This window comes from Diplotaxodon limnothrissa, linkage group LG8 (genome assembly GCF_057381915.1).
Source record: "Diplotaxodon limnothrissa isolate DT_005_m linkage group LG8, D_limnothrissa_male_GT1.1, whole genome shotgun sequence".
Classification (NCBI taxonomy): domain Eukaryota; kingdom Metazoa; phylum Chordata; class Actinopteri; order Cichliformes; family Cichlidae; genus Diplotaxodon; species Diplotaxodon limnothrissa.
The window spans coordinates 9,012,596-9,037,539 of record NC_140603.1 but is presented as its reverse complement, the minus strand read 5'-3'; the positions used below and the strand labels follow the sequence as shown (position 1 = coordinate 9,037,539).

Genomic DNA, 24,944 nt, shown 5'->3' with positions numbered 1-24,944 from the left:
GAGAGGGGGGACAAGTTCTCCCTGTCCAGTCATGTTTGACGCACACAATTTGATCTGATTCTGCACACAACAAACGGGTTGGAAGGAAGAGACACTTCCTGTTGCAAAATGTCAATGGTTAGGAGGAAGACGAGAGCAGACAGATGGACACATTTCACATTTTATGTGAAGGAAAATAAGACACTTTGTAAACCGCATGAAGCAACTTTCACCGGTAAAAACACGACAGACTTTTACACTTTGTATTTTAGTCAAATCAACTTAAGATTTAGTCATCAATAATCTTATATCTATTCAGCAACACCCATCTGCTCTTCAAACCTTCTGTCTGTAAGACCCAGCCAATATTTTCACATTAAAATTACAACAAAATTCTTTAATTAAAAAAACCAAAACGTGTCAATGTCAATAAAAGTTTTAGTTTCTAACCATCTAGCCTGCTTCTACCCATCACCACAGCAACAGAGCAACTGAATAAAAAAACACTCCCAGTAAGAGCTGTCTGTACACAGAAGAACTGCTTGTTTAGGTCAATCTTTAAATTTGAAAGACTGCTTAAGTTTGCTGCAGGCTGACAGCACCTGTTCTGTCTCTCGGTAGCATGAAGGGACAGTATAAAGTAGAGCACAGCACCACATTTATTTTGAAGATTATTTCATTGTTCTTTTCTTGAAATAGATTTACAGAGACGTTTTTAATACATATATATCAGGCTCAAAATTAAATTGAAAAACTAACGTAAGTTTAAACCTAAGGGCCGTCTTTAACAGATGGATGAAAATCTTTTGTAGTCAATGACTGTCACTATATGTTTCTTATGATGTCACTTGTTTGTGGGTCTCTCTGACCAACACTGGTTTGAAATGCTGTTTCCAGAGAGAGACACGTGTCCAAAATGTGCTCATACTGTCTTGTTTTTTTCAGATTACGAGTAACAAAATGTGCTTGCATTATTAGTAGATTAGGGGAAGAACTTGATCACGTTTGATTGTTGGGGTTTTGTGAGTTTTTAAAACCTCTACATCATCAGAGTGATATCCCCCCCGTCCCCAAAAATCCCAAATACAGTGGCTTGCAAAAGTATTCGGCCCCCTTAAACTTTTCCACATTTTGTCACATTACAGCCACAAACACGAATCAACTTTATTGGAATTCCACGTGAAAGACCAACACAAAGTGGTGAACACGTGAGAAGTGGAACAAAAATCATACATGATTCCAAACATTTTTTACAAATAAATAACTGCAAAGTGGGGTGTGCGTAATTATTCAGCCCCCTTTGGTCTAAGTGCAGTCAGTTGCCCATAGACATTGCCTGATGAGTGCTAATGACTAAATAGAGTGCACTTGTGTGTAATCTAATGTCAGTACAAATACAGCTGCTCTGTGACGGCCTCAGAGGTTGTTTAAGAGAATATTGGGAGCAACAACACCATGAAGTCCAAAGAACACACCAGACAGGTCAGGGATAAAGTTAGTGAGAAATTTAAAGCAGGCTTAGGCTACAAAAGGATTTCCCAAGCCTTGAACATCCCACGGAGCACTGTTCAAGCGATCATTCAGAAATGGAAGGAGTATGGCACAACTGTAAACCTACCAAGACAAGGCCGTCCACCTAAACTCACAGGCCGAATAAGGAGAGCGCTGATCAGAAATGCAGCCAAGAGGCCCATGGTGACTCTGGACGAGCTGCAGAGATCTACAGCTCAGGTGGGGGAATCTGTCCATAGGACAACTATTAGTCGTGCACACAGCAAACATGTGGAAGAAGGTGCTCTGGTCAGATGAGACCAAAATGGAACTTTTTGCCCAAAATGCAAAACGCTCTGTGTGGAAAACTAACACTGCACATCACTCTGAACACACCGTCCCCACTGTCAAATATGGTGGTGGCAGCATCATGCTCTGGGGGTGCTTCTCTTTTATTTAGTATATTGTACATACTATTGTTTGAGTACTTACGATTGTTTTTGTTTTTTTTGTACTTTTTATATTTTACATTTATATTTATTATTGATACTTGCACCAAGGGAGTGGCACTCCAATTTCGTTGTACTCTGTACAATGACAATAAAGGCCATTCTATTCTATTCTTCAGCAGGGACAGGGAAGCTGGTCAGAGTTGATGGGAAGATGGATGGAGCCAAATACAGGGCAATCTTGGAAGAAAACCTCTTGGAGTCTGCAAAAGACTTGAGACTGGGGCGGAGGTTCACCTTCCAGCAGGACAACGACCCTAAACATAAAGCCAGGGCAACAATAGAGTAGTTTAAAACAAAACATATCCATGTGTTAGAACGGCCCAGTCAAAGTCCAGATCTAAATCCAATCGAGAATCTGTGGCAAGATCTGAAAACTGCTGTTCACAAACGCTGTCCATCTAATCTGACTGAGCTGGAGCTGTTTTGCAAAGAAGAATGGGCAAAGATTTCAGTCTCTAGATGTGCAAAGCTGGTAGCGACAGACCCTAAAAGACTGGCAGCTGGAATTGCAGCAAAAGGTGGTTCTACAGTATTGACTCAGGGGGCTGAATAATTACGCACACCCCACTTTGCAGTTATTTGTAAAAAAATGTTTGGAATCATGTATGATTTTCGTTCCACTTCTCACGTGTACACCACTTTGTGTTGGTCTTTCACGTGGAATTCCAATAAAATTGATTCATGTTTGTGGCTGTAATGTGACAAAATGTGGAAAAGTTCAAGGGGGCCGAATACTTTTGCAAGCCACTGTAAATAGCACAATACATTTTTAAGGAATAAATTACACAATACTGCATGTAAGAATTTTTTTTTGATGAAACATACTGAAATATTTATATTTTTATTTATTTATTGTCTGAAAGTTCTGTTTCAAAAGAAGAAAATCTGACAATTAATTGAAATTGAAGAGATATAAAGGGACAATATAAGAGTAAGGGTTTCCGCACCCTGTCGCTACACAATGTTTTACAGATGTGCAGTCAAGGATTGCAGGAAGATATGGCCAAACGGTCTGGAACAAACTGCAGTCTCTGGTCTCACAGGGCTGCCAGGAGGCGTGCCTTGACCGCAGGTGGGAAGTAAGTACAAATTTGTTACTGCACTTAAGTAGAATTTTGAGGTATCTGTGCTTTACGTATTTACTTTTTACTTTTAGTCTCTACATTTGGATACAAATATCTGTATGACAATGGCAATTTGCATATTATTGATCATGAAACTGTTCTCACGGCCCATTGTTAGTCAGTGTTGCTGGTTTCAGTCACTATGCAAATGTATAGCAGGATAAACAGGTTGACTTGCACTGTGGTGAATTTACAGGGTTTTCCCCCTTCCTGATTTCCTATTTTTTTTGGTATTTTTGTCATACTTAAATGTTTCAGATTTAAATATTGGATAACACACGTAAACACAACATGGAGTTTCTAAACAAAGGTGTGTATTATTAAAGGGAAAAAAATCCAAGCCTATGGAGCCCTTTGTGAAAACATCTTGATGATGCCCAAGACTTTTGGGAAATTACTCTGTGGACTGACTAGACAAAAGCTGAAGTTTCTGCAGGGTGTGTGTCTCATTACGCATCATACCAGCAGTAAAATATGGTGGTGGTAGTGTGATGGTTTGGGGCTGTTTTGCGATCTAGAAGACTTTGTGGTAAATAGAACCATGAATTCTGCTGTCTACCAAAAACTCCTGAAGAAGAATGTTCGACCTTCTGTTTGTAACCTCAAACTGAAGCACACTTGGGTTCGGGAGCAGGACGAAGATCAAAAAACACACCAGCAAGTCCATCTCTGAATGGCTTAAGAAAAAAAAAAACAAAGGACGACATTGGCTTAGTCAAAATCCTGACCGGATTCTGATTGAGATGCTGTGGCATTACCTTAAAAAGCTGGTTTATGCTTGAGAACCATCCAATGTGGCTGAAATAAAATGATTCTGCAAAGATGAGTCGGCCAAAATTCTTCCTAGTTCTGTAAAAGCCTCATTGCCAGTTATCACAAATGCTCGATTGCAGCTGTTTTTGCTAAGAGTGGGCCAACCAGTTATTAGGTTAAGGGGGTAATCACGTTTTCACACAGGGCCGAGCAGGTTTGGATTTTTTCCCCTTCCCTAATAATAAACACTATAATTTAGAAACTGCATTATTTGTTTATCTTTCTCTAATGTGGTTCGGATGAAACAAGAGGAGGAGGGCAAACACTTTTTCACACCACTGTATATAGGTTACATTTTTTATGGCCATTTTGCTGTACACTATTGTGAGAGGTACTTTCATAGATTACAAAAGGTTAGTCGATGAACAAATACAAGATCTTATGACACGGTAAAATCAAAAGTAGAGATGGCACGATACCACTTTTTTATGTCCGATACCGATATCATAAATTTGGATATCTGCCGATACCGATATGAATCCGATATAGTGTTTTTTAATCAACAAAACTGTTTTTTAAATATCTTGCTGCATTTTGTATAAGTTCATACTCAAGTTTAAAACAACAACTACACTAAAGCTATTCTGTTATACCTGTATGCAAAAAAAATATTTCATAGTTCAGCAATACTGATCAATCTAATAAACTTAAACCTACACCATCCTCCCTATTCTGGTATTTTAAAGAGTACTTAGCATAAATATTAAGCAACCTAACTAATAGGGTTCCAACTCCCAGCAACAACAAAAATAAATAAATAAAAAATAGGGAACCACCCCTCACGCTCCACCTCATGATGCTTAATCGACGTAATCAACCTTAATTTGATGCAGTGTGAAAAAAATACACAGAAATCAATTATTTTTCAAGAAATATTAAATAGATTCAACATCTTTCTTCAACAAAATTGCAGACTGCACAGATGGTACCTTCCCAAAGGAAAAAGTACTATAGCTTACTAGGGTATATATATTAGACTTAATAGTCACTATGTACAGTAATTGACTTCTATTCATTTTACATCAAATTAAAACTTTGGGTGTCAGATAATTATTTATTAAAAGCTCGACATTTTAAATGAGAATAAGAAAGAAAAGTATGTCTTTGTGCCCCCTTTTCCCTGTTAATGCCCTATCGGCCCCCCTGGCTAAACTTTGCTAGATCCGCCCCTGCACAGTTACCAGCGTCAGCTACGTAGAAAAAGATCCTGGTGTAGAAAGTAATAATAAATAAATTCTAACAACAGCTGATCAAGCTTAAACGTGCTGCTGTTGTTCAGCCGCTGGTTTCCTCTGTCTGGTGCAAAGTGGGCCAAAAGCAAACTAGAGACACGGACTCGCGACAGAAAAGCCGATCAGCTGATCATTAAGCAGTTTCATGATTGAAGTAGCAGCCGGAGAGCGAGAGGCAGTCGCTCGTTAAGCTTAACGCAGGAATGCTTTACAAACATTCAGAGATGGACTTACACACTTGCTTTACTTCTCTCGGGATAACTTTGTCGGAGATGAAATGCGGGGTTGCTAGCGAAGCTCCACATGCTATCCAGACCACCGACAGGTCCCGCATGCCACAGCTGCTCTATCACGTGATGCATACTGCTCCGACGTTCTGAGGTGAGTTACGGCGTGTTGCAAGTTTTGTGAGGTGCTTTCGTGATATTTAATGGATCGGATTACATTTTTTATTTTTCTCCGATATCCGATCCAGTAATTTAGGTCAGTATCGGACCGATACCGATACGTAATATCGGATCGGTCCATCTCTAATCAAAAGGTCTGAAAATAGACTACTGTTCAAATCAAATCAATACCGACAACACCACATCTCAAAATAAAAGCATCATAATCCTGGGACATTAGATTGCATGTTTGAAATATTTAGGTTAAACATGTAGCTGCAAAGTGTCATATTTGAAATGCCATAATTCAACACACCATAATCATACTGTCTGGTTTCTTAATGATGACAAGACGACTGATGTAGAAATGTTGTAATTATTTATTTTCACTCCCATACAACAGCAAGCCAAACACCAGAGTTCAAGTATCGTGATCATTAGGGAAATGGACGAAACAAAACCCAACACATTCATTTTAACTTAACAGAACAGAAATTATCTGTACTTATAATATTGTTTCTAAACTTAAAAGCTACAAAGTCCCAACAAAACATTCTCCAGCCCTGGAATATGAATATTCATTTAAATATTCAGAAATTAATTCCTTAATGAAATATCAGACATGAAAAACATGTCAGCTGCTCTCAGGAAATCACTGTTAAAATGTGAATGACAAAAGTTAAGTTCAAGTATGATCATCCTTCCAAACCTGATCAATTTTATGATCAACAATTAAAACTAAATGCATAAACAGTGTTTGAGAATCAAACACTAATTTTGGTCCCCCTTTTACTTAAAATACAAGTTGCATCATGATGACGACATCATGTCCTGTGAGGGATCGCCGGTCCTCACGGTGATCTCAGCCTAGACCCACATCTAGTGACATCATCACTACAAAGCCTAGGATGGAGGTCCAGGATGCCAGCTTTCCGTTTCCACTGGTGATGCCAAGTTGAAGCAAAGGGTAATAGATTAGACCTCTTGCACAAGTAATCTAGCTTTGACCCCCCCACCCCAAAAGTAACTCCTCCTTTTCACTTTTACCTGACTTGCGCCTCAGGTATGATGTCATCCACCACCACATAGACCATCGCCCCGGCAGCAAATGCCAACGCGTATGGCAATAGAGGTTCTGCCACAACAACAGCTACGGCGCCGAGCAGCCCGGCAATAGGCTCCACCATACCGCTAAGCTGACCATACCTGAAGGAAGAACACCAACAATGAAGGAAGCTACACACTGTTTGAAGATTGATACAGTGAGTAGAAACCTGTGGTTTCCCTACCAGAAGGCTGTCCATGTTGAGACCCCTGACCCGCGGAGGGGCAGGCTCACTGCCAGCCCTTCAGGGAAATTCTGGATTCCGATACCAATGGCCAAATTTCTGATGGAACACAAACAATCAGTCACCCAACTTTTCTTTACAAGGAATATTATGAAATATTAAATCAGAAAAAGACTTCATGAAGGTGGGCTGAGGGCCCAGCGTCCTCTACTGGGCCCTGTGCTCAATGCCCAGTGCCACATAGCCCGATTGGCATTTGCCATTGAATACCAGAATTGGAAGGTCAACCGCACAGATCAGAGGAGGTTCACCCTGAGCTTGCTCCCAAGCTTCAGAAAGGGTCTGGATAAGCAGTGGGGACCAATTTGGTTTGTTTGCCATGGGTCAGTGATGGTGTGGGGAGGCAGGTCCATGGAGCGGGACCCAGAAGTCCACAGGTTAGGCAAAGCCACCCTGACTGCTATTACGTATTGGAATGAAATCCTTGGACTCATTGTCAGACCCTACACTGGTGCAGTGGGTCCTGGGTTTAACAATATTTTTTAATAAGTGCTGCAGCCTGTGTTTAATCAGTATCTACACGTGTAGTTTAACTCTATTTTATAACTGCTTTTGGTAGTGTGTGTAACTGAAACTGCAATCACGCTGTTAGCAGATCAAAGTGTTACCTTGTTTCTATTTGTTAAAGACCTGATTGTTTTCAATCTTAATGCCTTTTCAGATCCACAGATAAACATGCAGCTGCTTCAAGAGACAAGGCTGCTGCCTTAGAAAAGGTTTGCTGGGATCTCCAACTGTATCGCCAGTACCAGAATATAACCACTAGGTGTCAGCAGCACACAACAGAGAACAGTTATGGGATTGCATGGAAACACACTAAAGTAATCAAACCCATCTTCAAAGTGGAACTTATTTCCAATCATTTATATACTATTACATTGTTGGATACTCACATTAGCCATAGCCAACATTTCAAATACTAAGGTTAGTTCTTTAAACGCTTTAAACTGTCTCCAGCTGCAATGACGGATAAAATGCTCAACAGCCAAATTAACAGACCAATCAATAAAGCAAGAATCCATTTTTCACAACTTCAGAAAGGCCGTGTGTTGTATTTGTTTCTCGGGTTTTACATCAGTCTTACCTGGCACTCTCAAAGGTAGCAGATGTTGTCTTTCCTACAGCTCCAAAACCAACACCTACTGCCAAGCCCTCTGCAGAGACACAAACAGTTGATCTTTGTTAGTGTATGTCCCTGGGCTTCTCTGTTACACAGGAATAAGAACAGTTTAAGGGGATGGATGAAAGAAGAACATGTTGGCAAACTGTAGATGATAACAAAATACGTGAAGAAAATCAGCATGGACAGAAAGTCTGTGTACTGTGAAAGAAAAATACTAGGTGCTGTCTTTTCAAACAGGAAACCGATCTATTAACAGCAAAACGCCTGTGGAGGTTCCCAGTCTGAAGGATGGTCTTGCTGTTTACAAACAGATTTCTATTATGAAACCTGCTATACGTGGATATGCAGCCCTTGTGGGATGGAGACTGTAGATTGAAATATGATTGCTGAACTGTGACTGAGTGTAAATATAAGAAATTAGGTCTTGTGGGGGTTTTTTTGGGTTTTTTTCCTTATAAGGTGCTGTGAATTGTCTGCTTTAGATGCTACAGACAGTGAGGCTATAGAATGGGAAAGCCGCTTTATCTGTGCTGTGAGGGCTTCTTAAAGTTGGGACCAGTGTGTAGAGCCAGTCTGTCTGCCTCTCTGCACACTCTGAGCAGCAGCCCTCTCCTCTGATGTCCCATTTGTCTCATTTGTCATGCCTGCCACATATATTTAAAGCACACACTATTCAAACTGAAAGTGAAAAGGTCACAGGGTATCTATAATGAGTGTTTGTGTGTGTGTGGCCTGCTTCAAACACTGACAAGCAAACACATCCTGTCATGCGCATTAACAGCTATGTTGTTACAAAGCTACAACCTGCTGATTCATAGTCTCTTTATTTATTTATTTTCTTTATGCACAGCGAGGATTTATAGAAACAAGGCAGGAACAAGAATCAAGGGTAAAACTGTGCCTGGAGGAGGTTTGCACAGCACTTAGAATCACGTGTGACACACTGATTAAATTACAGAAACATTTAAAGCACCATTAACAAATGTTTTTCTTTACTAATTTTTGCTGTGTTTGTTAATCCAACCTTTTATCTACAGACACAGCGCGTTACCTTCTTAATACTAGCTTGTTAGTAACCAAATTAATGCTTTTTAACAGAATTCAGCCTAAACTGTACTTTGAGAGGGTCACAGAGGGTGTGATTAAAATAAAAGATAACATCATGGTTTCTGCTCTTTTGCCAACTTCTATTCATTTCTTTACATTTTATATATTAATATAGAGCCCCTCCCTGAGCCTGGTTCTGCCAGAGGTTTTCCTTCTCACTGTCACCAAAGTGTTTGCTCATAGGGGGTCATATGATTGTTGGGTTTTTCTCTGTATGTGTTATTGAAGGGTCTACTTTACAATATAAAGCACCTTGAGGTGACTGTTGTTGTGATTTGGTGCTGTATAAATAAAACTGAATTGAATTGAAGTATGACTGAGCTCCAGGAGGCCCAAATTACCTCATGTTCTAATAAATACGCTTTTCTTTTACAGTCCACGGTAACATTTATATTTAATTTTTTTTGTGTGCAAAACTCTTGAGCCACTTCTCATTTCTGTATATTTTGTTAGGAAAATGGGAAGCGCGTGCAGCGATGTACTGAAACAAACACATGGAAATACAGAATATAAGCCAGAATTTGTACAATATTTAGGAGGTGAAAGTCAATATTTGGTATGCTCAGCTTTTTAGGGACATTAAAACTCTTCTTTGGATGTTGGCTGCCTTTTGTTCTGTTCGCTTTCAGGATGATCCCACACTGCTTAACAAAGTTGAGGTGCGGCCAATCCAGACTGATCGTGTTCCATTATGTCATTTCTCGTATGCTTTTACAGCACTGGCAGTGTTTTTGACATCATCATCATCATCATGCTGAAAAATGAAGCCGTCAGATGCTTTCCAGCTAGTATTGCATGGTTGAAAAAAATATTTCCTTTAATTTTAACCTAACCCCCCCCCGCCTGGCTAAAAGCCAGAAATCCTGACCAAGCCTCCGCTCCGTTTTACAGACAACTGTAGGCACTCACTGCATGTCTCTCTCGACGTCCTCCTTAAATATTGACCGCCATTTAAACCAAGAATTGACATTTGACTCCATAAAACCTGTTGCCGCTGATTTTCACTCCAGTTCTCGTGTCATCTGTCAAACCCCATATTCAACCCGATTTCATTCTTTAAGTGCGTCTTAAAGACGACAGACACTCAGTCATTGAGACCATTTCTGATGATGATAATGAGTGATGGTGATCAACTGAAGAGCCAGGTGTATCACTCAGGTCCTGTCAGCTGAATTGATTTCCTCTGACGTCAGATACTGTTCTACCGATAATCATCAACTCAGCCACATTTTATTATGTTCTCTATTTGTCAAGTTGTTAAAGATTTTTTAAGGACACACTGCATACAATGAAACATAACACATTTTCAGCTCTTTGGGGATCACCTCTTTGCTGCCAAAATACTGTTTGATGTTTGTCAGACTGTGTTTGCGAGTTGTCTGTCATTCGAGTTAGGCAAGTTTTTTTTTATGTTCAGCTGATTCATAGGTCAGTGTTAAGTGGCTTAAAAACCAGGACTGAAAATGAGTGAGAAAAACTCTCAAAAGCCTGGAGAACTGGCGCTCAAGACACAACACAGGGTACTTCTAGTAATTTGTCCTGTTGTAGAAACAATCTTGAAAGAACATAGTTTTCTGATCTTCCGTTGGTAATTTCAAAGGGTTTAAAACACTTTTTCTTCTAAAAGTATTTCACCTCTTGTATACAAAAACAAGTAGAATGTGAATAAGAGAGATAAATGAAGCAACAAGAAGATAAACTAAAGAGGGGAAAGCTAACACAGAGGCCAAAAAAAGTAACAGGATGTTTTTCTAGGAACCAGGTGTCCCTGCAAAACAGACTTCTCCAGCTGAGGTACCACTTCATCACAATCTAACACCTGTTATTACCTCTCATAACAACACAGACTAGTTCTTATCAACCTCCCGCTGCCTCATTACAGGCAGACACAGTGTAGTGGCATTATGGGGAAAAAACCACCCTTTGGGTACGCTGTGGGTCTGCTTCACTTAATCCTCGGAAACAGTCTGAAATGCTGAAGGGCCAGTAAAAAATCTGGCACTGAAAAACCTTCAACTGTGTTTGAATAAAACATAAGCTGTGAGAGTTTCACTGTTTGGAGCTGCTTGTGCAAGGCTAGAGGCACACTAGAAGTTTTCAAAATGAGCTGCTTTAAATACTAAGGAAATTACATCAGCTACTTGGATAACACCTAAATAATCAGGATGAGTTTCAGCATTGACACTGATTATTTGCCAGACTTTTGTCTGCTCTTTTGAATGAAGAATTAGTTTTCTGACAACAGCTGCTGACCTCTCATCCTGCTTCACAGCTGAAGAGTCCACTGGGCTGGAAGCTTTTCTTCCAAAGCACAGTCCAGAGCTAGCAGGGGAGTGGTAAACACTCACACACCTGTCAGGTTTTATCCCTGAGCCCTATGTTTTACTGTCTTTGCTTGCATCTCGTGGCATTTAAATGCATACCTTGTGGATTGTTAAAATACTGTGGAGGGAAAAAAAAATTCTTGTACCTTCCTGACGTCCTCCACAAATCAAGTCTTAGAAGAAAGGCTGAGTAGGAATAAACTGCACTGTTTTATTTTATTGAGTTTTTTATTTATTCTTCATTGAAATCTTTTGCCGTGCACAGAAAACAATAGGTCACCAACCTCGATCACCATGGAAATTGTGAATCATATGCTATGGCCTTTACAGTCACCATTCTGTGTCAGCTCACACTCTCCACCACTGCCATCGAACACTAAAGGAGGGAATATTTTCTGGAAACACGGCGTTCCTCCCCTCAGTTTAAATTCAGAGAACAGAGTTTTAAATAGAGAAACTATGAGAACGAGCAGTCAAACTGTTCATACAGACAATTTCTCACTCTATGGTGTTACAATCATACTGCTGAAAAACAGTTAAACAAGGAACCTGGACAAAGGCCATAAAGTCACAATATGTTCTTACTGTGCCACAGAGCTTTTGTTAAAAACCAAACCATTACTATGCTCGTTTCCACCTCCATAATTTTATCACTGGACTCTGTTAGAGTGGCTTTGAGTGATCCACAGTTTAATATGACTCCTATTTATCTCTTACTGGCCCTTGGTTCAGCCTTTCGGTTTCCTGCCTCCTTCCTTTAAAGATGCCAACTCTCATTTTAAAAAAACCCCAACGTGTCTGCTTTACTTCAATCATTTTTTGAAGTTAATTGGTGACAGAAAAAACGAATTACATTTAAAAAAAGAATAGAAAAAAAATTAAAATGTATTTACATTTTCAAGAAATAATATTATATTTCGAATATATTATTTTTGTTTTTTGCTTTGTTCTTTTAGAATATAATTGAAGAGGTTTTCTAGTGCAGTGAAATTTAGATAAGGGTATGCTTACATACGTTTACTATGATTACACAAACACTATGTAGGAGTAGGTAATGAATAATGGGGGTATTAAATAACTGGATATGTATAACTTGAGCTTATTACATAACATTATACTACAGTATATTTCTCACTATGTAGGCAGCTCATTCTCTTTCTCATGACAGCACTTCCTTTAGAGACACGTTCTGGGTTTAACTTTAAAGAAAGGTGGACGTGAAATGTAAAAATTGGGTCAAATAAAATCAATAAAATGCTATTTATTGCCAATACAAAGGCAGAAGAGTTTTAACCATGGCTTTAAAGATAAGACTTTTTTCATGAAAGTTTGACCTTATTTGACTTTGAAGAAGAGGTCAGAGGTCAAAAGTAATGTGATGTTTAGAATCCTCATATATCATTTCCTAAATGCCTCAATGTTGTCAATACAAACGATGGCAGTAAGAAACATAGCGTCAAATAGCTTTGTGTGGCATTATCAGGTTGACCTTCAGATCAATCTATGGACCTCTAAGGAGAGGTCAGAGGTCAAACGTAACATGATATTTTACATTTTTATGTGTTTGTTTTCTATATGTCAAAAGTACTCACCACATTCAAGCATGATCATTTCTGAGGCTTTTTGTTAAATACTGACCAATAAATCATTACGCTGACCTTAAATATCTTGGTTTCTTGGCTCTCTGCTGATATATCCTTTCTCTTCCTGCTGGAAGTTGGAAATAAACATCCCAGAGTCTCATTCCCTCTCACCCACTGCATTTACACAGATGTGTGTGGAAAGCCATTATGTGCAGCTATGATACATTTGTGCCACACAGTTAGCTTCTTTGTGAGTGGACAGATAGGTGCGAGTCCAATGTTGACTCATTCTGTTCCTTTCTTTAAAAATGTCAAATGTGGCTTCTATATTTGGTTCTAATGGCTCTAAAGATCATTTTCTAGGTGATTTAGTCATTGTGTGCGGTCCGGTTCACTGGAACAGTCTTACCCACATCTGCTTCTCTACTGCTTATTCTTTTCCCTTTCCTGTTGATCTCATGGTAGACCTGACTACAGTGACTTGCTACCCATTTTGCAATACAAAGTGCAGTTTAATTATTCACTTTTAATTCAAGAAATTGATTAAATAGATGTTTTGGACATGGGGTTATACTTTAGGATCACTTATTTGTGTCATCTGATAGCTAAAATTAGTGACTTTAACCTCCTAGGACCTGGTGTCCACATATATGGACATCACATTTTGGGTTGCCTAGACCACAATGCTAAACTTTGCTCTACAAGGACCTGATATCCCACTTACGAGGACATTATACTGCCACTGTTTTATCGAAATTTAAAACGAATGTCTTCATATGTGGATATCAGGCTCTTGTAGAGCAAAATCAGATAAAAAGATAATTCTTTGTTTTTACATTCATCAGGTCCCAGTCAGCACAAATTGCAAAGAGAAATTTAAAATGCATGCCATGAAAGAGTTCGGGTCTCAGGAGGTTAAACCTGATTGGCTGTCCTTTCTAAACAGAAGGTTTTAAGACCAAGCTGGTTGGACACATGTTTACTGTGAGAAAGTGATCTGAAGCCTTAGATTTTAGCTTATGGGGCTAATCGTTCATATGCTAAACTATTTAAAACATTGTAGTATTGTATACATAAGACATATTATACATAAAATAAGGTGCTGTATATTAACATAATATGTAACATAATATGAAAAACTTTAACAGCTTAAACAAACTTCAGTAGAGAACTTTAAAAACTGGACGAGATTGTTAATGTAGCTAGGGTAGCTAGAGCAGCGGTCCCCAACCTTTTTCGAGCCACGGACCGGTTTAATGTCAGACAATATTTTCACGGACCGGAAATAAATACAACAAAATAAAATAAAGGACCAAGAAAAAAACTGTGGTATTTTGTAAATATAATAATAAACCCAAATTCACTGTGTAATTGTGTAACTTTATTAGCAGCGTCCTCCTGAAATGCACCAACAACATTGACAGTAACATCCTCCTCTCTGCCCCTTAATGCTCTCTGGTCACTATGGTAACGTGTAAATATTTCTTTCAAAGTAAGACACACAAAAAAACAAATATAAAGTACATGAAAATATATAATAAAAAAACCCTGAAAACCATAAATTTCACACCCGAGTCTCAACTATCGTGGCCCGGTACCAAACGACTCACAGACCGGTACCGGTCCGTGGCCCAGGGGTTGGGGTTGCAGTTGTGTATGTTTGTGTGTGTCTGCATTGGCTCAGCAACCAGCTCTATCCAATTCCTACCTAATGTTTTATGCTCTTTTAAGCGACTGTGACAATACTGCTGCTGACAGGCCATTGTCACAGCAGCCGCTTCCTTTCATTGCACCTTCATTTAATCTCCACTCCTCACCCACGGACACACTACTTTTCCCACTGTGCTATTTTTTTTTTTTACATTATTTCCCGGTGAGAAGTTTATTCCAATGACATCAAAGTCAAGCTGCGTCTTTTTTTTTTTCTTTCAATCCTCGCCTTTACACGAACAACAAAGCGACATTTCAAATTTGCTATATCCTGCTGCATCACAAAATGCAAACTGCTTGATGAAAACCATGATTTAGTACCTTGTAATACTTAGCATCAAAAGACACACAATTGGTGGCAACTTTTGTATTTAAAGTGACTCCAAAGGCCTGGAAGAAACTAGACAAACAGCGGCCTTGATGAAAGTTCTGTTGTAAAATGCACTGAACTTTAAACGATTGTGCATAACAAATTCTCACATAGTGCCTGAGGGTCTGTATTTACCTCAAACAGGTTTAGAAAGACTATGTTTGAACAAACATTAGTCATCAGCTACTCTCTTCTGATTAGCTTCTTTTTGTTTTTCACTGAATCAGCATATAAACTCAAAACTGCCTCAACTGTTGCTTTGCTAATTTAGGGAGCATGCACATTAACATAGCACTCATTGAATCAGTCTAACATGAGAGCTCTGAGTAACCTTTCTTTAATTTCCTTTTGCTTGGCTGTTCTTTTAATATTAAGTGTCACTCAAACTTAATTGAACATTTTAAAATATAAAAACCTTAAACCAGCACAAACGGTGCAGTCTTTCCCTTTTCTTTTGGCGAGTTACTAAAGTTAACAAAATGTGGAAGTGACTGGAAAAACAGTTACTCATAGCAGCCCATTTATGTGTGAAATGACAGCTGTGCTGATGGAAATACTGAATCTATCATGTGAGAAATTACAGTACAGGCCAACAAAGCATCTTATCTGACATAATCAACAACTAATCTGTTTACAATTACCCATGATGCACACAAGCAGCAAATCCTTATGCCACAGAAGCTTACTATACCAAGAGATGCTTAAAAGTGGCTTTATTTCTTTTTTAAATGATAAATGAATCCTTCAAAAAATTTTGAACCGATTTTATGTTAGCCAATCAGTTAGTCTGGATCTAGATTATAGAGAAAAAAGTAATACAATGTACATACATCCATAATTTATGTCTTTAGAAGAATGCCAACAAATCCTGGATAAATACTGTATATTTACTGTAATTATGGATAATTAATGGATAATTACTGGGCAGACAGAGGAAATCCCAGACCTATGTTTTGATATATATATGTTTTTTTAATTTTGGAAATTTGCATGCTGTGATTATTATTGATTACAGGGACAGCTTATGGCTGTTGAGGCTCTTTATCTCCATTAGTAAAAATGTACTAAAAGCAACATAAGAGTTAACCTTATAGGGAATGTAATCATCCATCCATTCTCTTCCACTTCTCCCGCTGTCTTAGAGCGAGAGGCAGGGTACACCCTGGACAGGTCGCCAGTCTGTCGCAGGGCAAAGACATAGACAACCACTCACATTCACACCTATGGGCAATTTAGAGTTTCCATTTAACGTATCCCCACTAACTGCATGTCATTGGACTGTGGGAGGAAGCTGGAGTACCTGGAGAGAACCCACACAAACACAGTGAGAACATGCAAACTCCACCCAGAAAGACCCCGGCAAGATGGTGGAATTGAACTCAGGACCTTCTTCCTGTGACGCAAGAGTGCTAACCACCGTTAGCACTTAATCCAATTTTCTTTTCCTGGTTGACTTTTTTCCTAACCCAGCTGCTAGTACTAGCAATCAGTGAGCTCCATCCATCACACTAACAGGGAGGAACGCTAATGGTGGCAAGAAAAGGTGGCCATACGTCTCCGACTCAGCCTCTGCTGCGTCTTCAGAGCCTCTTTGAAGATCAGTACACTCCATTTTGCAGCTGCTGTTTGTGTTATTCAAGGAAAGGTTCACGCCGCATACTGATAGCCTCCCTTCCTACAGGTAAAGACGGGCATCAACATGAAAAATAAGTACATTTTTTGCACCGTTGAGAAAGGCACTCAGTGAAAAGCAGATTTTTTTCCACATAAAATGTGACAAATTACTGCTCAGTATTAGAGTTTTATGTAAAATAGTTTTCTTTCATCAGTCTGAATCAAATGATGAGGTTATTATAGCGCAAAGCCTTCAGTGTTTGTAGTCGATGTTAAATTGCATGATTAGTTGGTGAAGAAGCACTTCAAAGAAGCAAACAGGTCCCTCTTATTGCAATTTAGGACTGCAAAATTACCCATAACACCAGTGGGCCTTTTAAACAGGATAAACACTGCTAGTTTATTAAAAATAATAATAAGAATAAAAAAATCTTAAAAGGAGCAAAGTACATATTGCTAGTTTTATGTGCTCTTTCTTTGATGTTATTAATAAAAAAGGTACTTTTGGCTTCTTTGTTGTAACAAAGTGTTTGTATCTATCCCTGGACTCAAACCAGCAACCTTCTTGTTGTCACATAATTTTTCCAGTGCAGTAAATACTCCACAGCACACTGGTTCCTAATTTTGTGTCTTATGAACCATTTAAGAAACAATCATTTCACACAGAGTTCAACTGGTGACATTATTGTTACAAATAGACAAATAGAAATCAATCAAGCCTGAAGCAGAAAATCATCCAAGCAAGTGAGCTCATTCTTATTAATTACACACTTTGATTTGAGCAAATCATTGCTTGCCCACATCTCAGCGTTCAGCTCACAATTCTATTCTATGTTTCCACATTTTCATATATAAGAACTCTCAAACACAGGACGAGCACAAGGAAGTCACCTGAGACCTTTGGTAACAGGCTGTTATAACCACAGTAAAGAGGTGAAGTAACATTATTCGAGAATTTCTGCTGTGTTTTTATATAAAACTCTCATTTTCAAATCCTTTCAAATCCAAGGTAAGCAATTTTAACATTTAATAGTTAGAGTGGATATCTCATCAAAGGGCAAATATGCATGGACTTTTGAATTATAGTTTATTTATAATTCTGTTGAGGACTTCCAAGACATTAATGTTTTAACTGTGATGAAAGAAATGTATTTTAATAAACCTGTCAGCTCTGCTGTATGATTCCCCAAAGTTGATTTTAAAAAAGCATGTAGCACTGATTGACACTCAGTGCATTTTTACTTTCACTTTAAATATAGATAAAAGAGAGAATATAAATTATTTGATTTACTATTGCTGCCCTACATTTAAAAGAAATAAGCGTTCATTCAAGACACGAAACCACTGACAAATATCTAAACCGATCTGAGTTTTTCCTCAAATACACTTTCAGACTGCAAATGTTCTAATGTTCAAATTCATGTCTGTTCGCTAAACAATTAATATTGTGTCACTTTAAAAATGAAGCAGCAATCTGACAGCAGTTTAATACATAATAGTAAAACCACTAAAGTCAATTTTTCATGTGTCTGCATTACTTATAGATAACATGGAGATACTCACTCAACAAGTTAGAAAGTAAAATCAACTTGCATATTCATCACATGCTCTTTTTTATGTCTCATCCATCCAGAAAGTTGCAATTATGGTAGCCTACTTAGTGAGTTTATTTGCTATGATGTCTCAACCAATATCAGCAAACATGGAAACTGTTTTTGTACTTTGTACTGCCGTTATAATTATAATTTTAAATGTTATATTTGGAAAGTAGTTTGAAAGAAGAACCTAATCTAACATTTGCCTCTATATTGTCAACTCCCGAAGAAGCAGTAAACCTGAAATCAGTGGCACATGTCACATGACCATATATCTATACGTATATTGAGAGAGATACATTATTTAAAAATGAAAAAAAATAAATAAAGGGCAGGGATAGCTCCATGGGTAGAGTGGTGGCCCCATGATCGGAAGGTCAGGGATTTGAATCCACTGAACGGCTGAGGTAGCCCTGAGCAAGGTACCGTCCCTACACAGTGCCCATGGGGACTAACACATACACATTACTATTTCAATCTATGTGGATAAAGGTCTTTCTGAAATTTAATATTAGTGGTAGTGTTAGCATTACTAACCAGGAACTGGATCTCTCAAAATAAGAAAAAATGTTTTCTCTAATGATTTTTTCCTTTTTCTTTTTTTTTTTGCTTTAAAACAGACAAACTTATACTGAAATATAAACATGTGAAATACAGTTGGAGATTTACACCACCGGTCAAAATGTTAAAATGCCCCAATTTTTCCAGTTATTTAATGCAATTCAAGTTGTTCCCCCAAACTGCTCCCCCTCAAAAAAAAAATCAGAATTATACAAAAAGGCTTTTTTCAGGGACCGGTAGTGTAAATAAAAATCACTGTTGCGTAAGCTAATTTGAAATGAAGAGTCTAAACACGAGCATGAGCTATTTTGTTTTACAAGCTGTATTCTTTTTGTATTTAGTTTTTGCGTTTTGAGTTCAGTTTGTGGCAAAATAGTTCAGCTCTGGAAGCTTAAAAAGTGCTACGATTACTGGCACTTTATTGTACCCCGCAAGCACCTCACATTCCTCTTCAGCAATGTCACAAGTCAATTAAAATAATAAAGTAAATATGGCCTCTGCTTTTATGAGAAAAACAAAAGGGAATGAGTGCTGGGAGTTAAGATTATTTATGCTGACAACACAAAATTCACAAGCAGATTATAAACAAACAGCAGTTAATTAATAACTGAATTAACTATTACTTAGTTAATTCAGTTACCGACCCTGCTGTTAATTACTTTACCATTCTTTTCTTTTTAAGTATGAACCTTATCTTGACTTAAGTTTTTACATAGTGGCTGATGGGTGGGGGGGGGGGACAAAAGGCACACATTTACCGCCGTTTCTCTCTGATGTATGACTGACAGGTTATTAACTTAATTAGCTTATTGGACTTGACAAAACTGTGACTTGTTGACCTCTGAGTAGTGTTTAATAGTGCAAGGCCTCTTGCAGAGCAAACCTGTCTATTTGACTGATTTATTTTTTTTTCATCATTACTATTCCAACAACTTATTTGAAGCGAGAAAGAAAATCAATATGTACATTCAATGAGCGTTCCGGCTGACGCACTACAAAACAGCCTGAGCTGGGAAACAGGCTTTTGTGTAATGAGCTTTAAAAAAAAAGCTGCATTGTTGGTATTCTGTGGAGCTCAGCAGCAGGTGGGTGAATTGTAAATTCAGAGTGACTATACATACATGGTTTACTGCTACACCTCGTGTAACATTTACAGCTTGCTGGCATCCCTAAACGACTCTCCTGCTCTCTGACACAGACAGACATGCACACTTTATATTGATCATCATATGGTTGTTGTTTAAATGAGTGTCTGATGTATGAACTATTCTTATTTTTTATTTGTATTGATGCACAGTTCACACCACAAACAGACAACCATGAGTTTGGTCTGACAAGGCTGCTGAGTAGTGCATTCACTTCATCTTCTTATGTCTGTGGAGTTTCTTCTGCTACCTCGCAAACAATGGTCTCTACTTCAATACAAAGAGCTGGAAGGGGGGGAACAGTGATTCCACCTTTAGGACAAACACAATTAAGTGTTTTGCCAGTGAACGCATTAATCAATTCTTAGGCAGTGACAGTAATGTCTCAATACGAGCTAGAGTAGCAACACAAGTGTATTGAAGTGATATTATCGATCACAAGAGCCATGATTTTCTTTCCTTTTCATTCATTGACATTTTAGTTTTTTGGGTAAGTTAATATAACAACAAAGGGGCCAATAAATTGTACAGCAGTGCATCCTACACCAACTGTTTATTATTCAGTTTAGATGCCGATAGATAAATGAATAAGTGTTATATTGACACAAATGGACCGGGTGCCTCTTCCAAAGTTACAGTAACATAAAGTACTAACGAGTTATTCAATGATCTTCAGCATTGCCTGTTGAAGATCAAATCAAATCAAATCAAAATTTATTTATATAGCACATATTAAAACAACAGTGTTGACCATAGTGCTTCACAGTCAATAAAAACATGAGACAGTTAAAACAAACAATAAAAGAGGACAACAAACAATAGGTAACAACGCAACAAGCTAAAACAGCCAACTAGACAGAATCAAAAGCCAAAGTAAAAAAATAAGTTTTAAGACGTAATTTAAAAGACTGGATAGACTCAGCAGTTATTCCAGAGTCTGGGTGCCACGGATGCAAAGGCCCGGTCGCCTCTCGACTTCATTCGAGTCCTAGGTTGTGCTAGGAGCCTGTGGTTGGACGATCTAAGTGCTCTGTTGGGATTGTATGAATGGAGTAAATCAGAAAGATAACTGGGCGCTAAATTATTCAAAATATTAAAAGTGAACAAAAGAATTTTAAAATCTATACGATATTTAACAGGGAGCCAATGTAATTTGGCTAAAATTGGAGTTATGTGTTCATGAATTCTCGTACCTGTTAAAAGACGCGCAGCTGCATTTTGAATTAACTGGAGCCGGCAAAGAGAGGAGTGTTGGAGGCCCGAGTAGAGGGAGTTACAGTAGTCCAAGCTGGATGTAATAAATGCGTGGATAAGCTTTTCAAGGTCCTTTAAAGGAAGGAACGGCTTTGCTTTGGAAATCTGACCAGGTTCTGGTTAGCATACACTCAGCTTTAACATCACCCTGGATTCTTTGCTAGCTTTGTATTTAACACAGAGCTGCATGTAAAAAAAAGATGTTAGCAGCACAGTACAATTACTTTTCAAAGTTTACATTTTCTAGTGTCAGAAGAAAAAGGCACATTTGATGTTTGCTTTTTGTTTTTGTTTTTTTCTTTCTGTCCAATCATCTGACAGATAAATGAAAAAACTTTATAGTGCAGGTAACATGATTGTATATAATGACTGCATTTATTCCAGTAATTCATTATATTACTGTATTAGCTAAAAATGTCATGTGATTACGTTAATCCACTGTGGATGATCACAGTATTGGACAATGATTAATTGTGCTGATAAAGTTTACCACTTAGATTAGCATGCTGCTATATAGTAATTATTTAGTCATGACCCAAACAACTGAAGAACTTTTCAGTCACTGGCTACACTTAAAAAAAGGCTCAATGGTGCCACTAATACAACAACCAGTGAAGCTGGACTATATGCTGCCATATGCTACTACTAGCAGGCTAATACCATGATACATTAGTATCTTTGTATCATGTCGCCTAAAATTCAAAGTTGGCATGAATGCGACGATCAAGATGTTTCAAATTAAACAGCATTGTTTTTCAACCATCCCGGTGGCATTACAAGTGAAGTCTTCTGAAAGCACGCCAAAATATCCATATCCAATAACTATTTATTTATTTCAGTCTTTACTAAACTGGTGGACTGTTGAAACAACCAAATAATATCGTTGCCATACTGAAAAGTCCAAGTTAAATCAAACTGCCAAATGAATTTTAGACAAAGTTTTCAAGCTGTGTTGACAGCAAGGTCAAGAGCAACATGAACCCAAATTTATTACTGCCCTTAACTATCGTTTATCATTAGCATCATTAGCGGGTGCTTAGTCAGCCCTGTAAAAGTTCTGTGGTGCAACTATTGCTCATGATTTGGGAAAACATTTCATCATCATAATAAAATATTTTTTCATCACTTAGAGTCAACAAGAAAACCTGAGCAGAAGCTTCTAGGTGCTGCGCTGCCTGTTACAGAAAGCTTTGCTTCCAGGTCACAGCTGATGTTGTTCACATACATATTCCTGCAGGCACATATTCATTCAGGAACTCAAACCAGAGCCACAAAAATGACTGTAACAGTCACTCAATGAAAAGCAAAGATTGTATTCTGGGTATTCAATTAAGTTCCAGATCTTAAACAATGTATTGGATGCACAGTTGTAGCAAAAAGAGAAAAACAGACATAGTGCTGGCACGAACTGATAAAGAAGAAGACTGCTTATTTGAATTCAATTTAACACCCCTAGAAAAGAAATAACAGATACATAGTCGTCGTCTTTGTTGTGGAGGGAAAAAAATAACAACCGTTTTGCAGATATAAACCACAATAAAGGCGAAGAGTATTTATCAGTGAGTGCAGGCATTCAGTCTGTTTACATTGATGGAAGGTTATAGCTAAAATGTGTTTTTGCCCCACAACAAAGAAAAACACTCTTGATCATTAAAAAAGAAGCCGTATTGTTTGAATTCAATTTACGTTCCTAAGCAAAACTTCATGTCCTGTGGTTTGTACTCACCCGGGATGTTGTGGATAGTGATGGCTAGGATGAGGAGAAGAACTCGCCGCCAGCTGCTGCCTCTCTGTTCAGCCACTTCCTGTTGTTTACTTCCTGTTTCATGTCCATCCGAGTTGCTCGAAGGAAGTCCTTTCCTTCTCTGGTAGACGTCTCCATTCTCAATTTTATCTGTTTAACAGAGGATAACAAACATTAGACAGCACTTCTTTTTCACCACTCAAAGTACTTTCACACTGCAGGCCACATCCACCCATTAACACAGGATTCATTTGAATTCTATGTGTTTACTGCAAAGCCCTTTAATTACCAGAAACAGATGGACTGATTGGTTTTCAGCCGAGGGTCTAACTACCAACCTCCAGATTGGTGCACCTCCCGAGCCAGAGCTGAACCCAATAGAATTTGGTGGAATTGCAATTATTAAAAGTTTAGCACATAAATAAATAAAAAACTCAGAAGAACTCAAAGAATCCCTTTTTTAAGAAACACCGACATGCACACTGGGATTACAATCTTTCAACCTGCCTACAAGTGTTGCTTCCAAACATGGCTGGGAGACTTGTTTAAGTACTTTTTGACTGCAGGCTGGCTTTAATTGCTTGGTGGATTGCCCCACAGCGCCAGACACCCTTCTCTTTGACTGTGGCTATTCTTGTGACTTTTCCTGAAACAAAAAACTTTGAGGAAACCTTGTCCAGCAATCAGCAAGGCGTGAGGACGTGTAAAAGTAGGAAGGGAGGGTTTCCTCTTTAACATTCGGCTTCTTCATTGTTCCCTCTTATTTTTCATTATTCATCCATTTCATAGTGGCAGGGTCGACCGCAGCCCTCATCCTTCCTGATATGGCTTAAATGATACTCCTAATTATGGCATATGGCAGCAGATTTTAACCCTATCTTTGACTACGATCATAAAGAATAGGTAGGGTTGGTAGAGAAGGATTGGGAGTCAGCATTCACAGCTCTTTCTTGATTTCAGTCACACGTTGAAGCCTTGTTTATATAACACTCAGATGGTCGCGTGGATTTACAACAAATCTGCTGTAGAGTTGATCCTTGATTGCAATAGAACAAAGGTGTCAAGAGGTGCATCCCATAAAGACACTCAGAACTACATTAATCAGGCTAATTAAGGTCTTTGAAATGCCAATCAGCGCTTATGTGAGTCTGAATGTCAACGTTTCAAACACAGAATCCTTATAATTGTGACTCACGTGAACATGCACTTAGTTTTCTGTTATTCAACGAAAACTTGCGGTGATGCGCGACACATAGGAAGCAATTACCCACAAGATCAAAGGACAACTTAAATGACAAATGGGTTTATTACAGAGAAGATCATCTGCCTTGGCTGGCTGCTTCAAGCCTGATTAGCACGTCAGTCACCAAATTTGTATTTACAGGCTGACAGATGAAAAGTAAAACTTTCATTAAAAGAAAAATGCTCAGGATTTGTCGCATATCAGTCCAATTACCAGCAATACAACATCTGTCAGTGTCATAAACCAAAGTTAATGGCCCAAGACAATTTAATTTGCACAAAACTCCTGATGAAGGTTACGCAGACGGAGCAAATTACATTATGTTGTTATAAAAAAACCAAAATAAGCCCAAAATGGACAGACGCCATCAAACAGCTGAAAAATGTTGGGTACAGCATGAACATAATGATGATTAGCTGACTAAATGGTGCAATGCTTTTAATATTTTATAGGTTTCCAATCAAAGGAGACTGTCTAGAAGCAGAGGCGCTGTAGATGCACTAGGAATGGTTTAAATTACCAAAACCCCTCCCTGCTCTTCTCGTGAAATGCCATGAGAGATGCCCTCGAGTGGATAATTCAGTTTGCAGTGTTTAGTCTCGGCCGCCCTCCCCATCCCTGCATCGGTCTCTTTTTTTTTTCACCTACATTGCTGAACACAAGCAATTGACCTCTATTAATGTGT

At 38.4% G+C, this 24,944-nt stretch overlaps 1 protein-coding gene across 1 annotated transcript in view; it reads right to left on the bottom strand.

Annotated features, from left to right (window-relative positions):
- Positions 1-6,239: 6,239 nt before the first annotated feature.
- The window catches only part of slc39a11 (solute carrier family 39, member 11), a 164,643-nt gene continuing 145,938 nt past the window's right edge, over positions 6,240-24,944 (bottom strand). The window contains exons 6-10 of the mRNA XM_085361218.1: positions 22,999-23,166; positions 7,971-8,040; positions 6,827-6,925; positions 6,585-6,743; positions 6,240-6,478 (exon numbers count right to left, since the gene is read on the bottom strand). Of these exons, the coding sequence (XP_085217344.1) occupies positions 6,400-6,478; positions 6,585-6,743; positions 6,827-6,925; positions 7,971-8,040; positions 22,999-23,166 (575 nt within the window). The 3' untranslated portion in view covers positions 6,240-6,399. The remainder of the gene's footprint in view (positions 6,479-6,584; positions 6,744-6,826; positions 6,926-7,970; positions 8,041-22,998; positions 23,167-24,944) is intronic.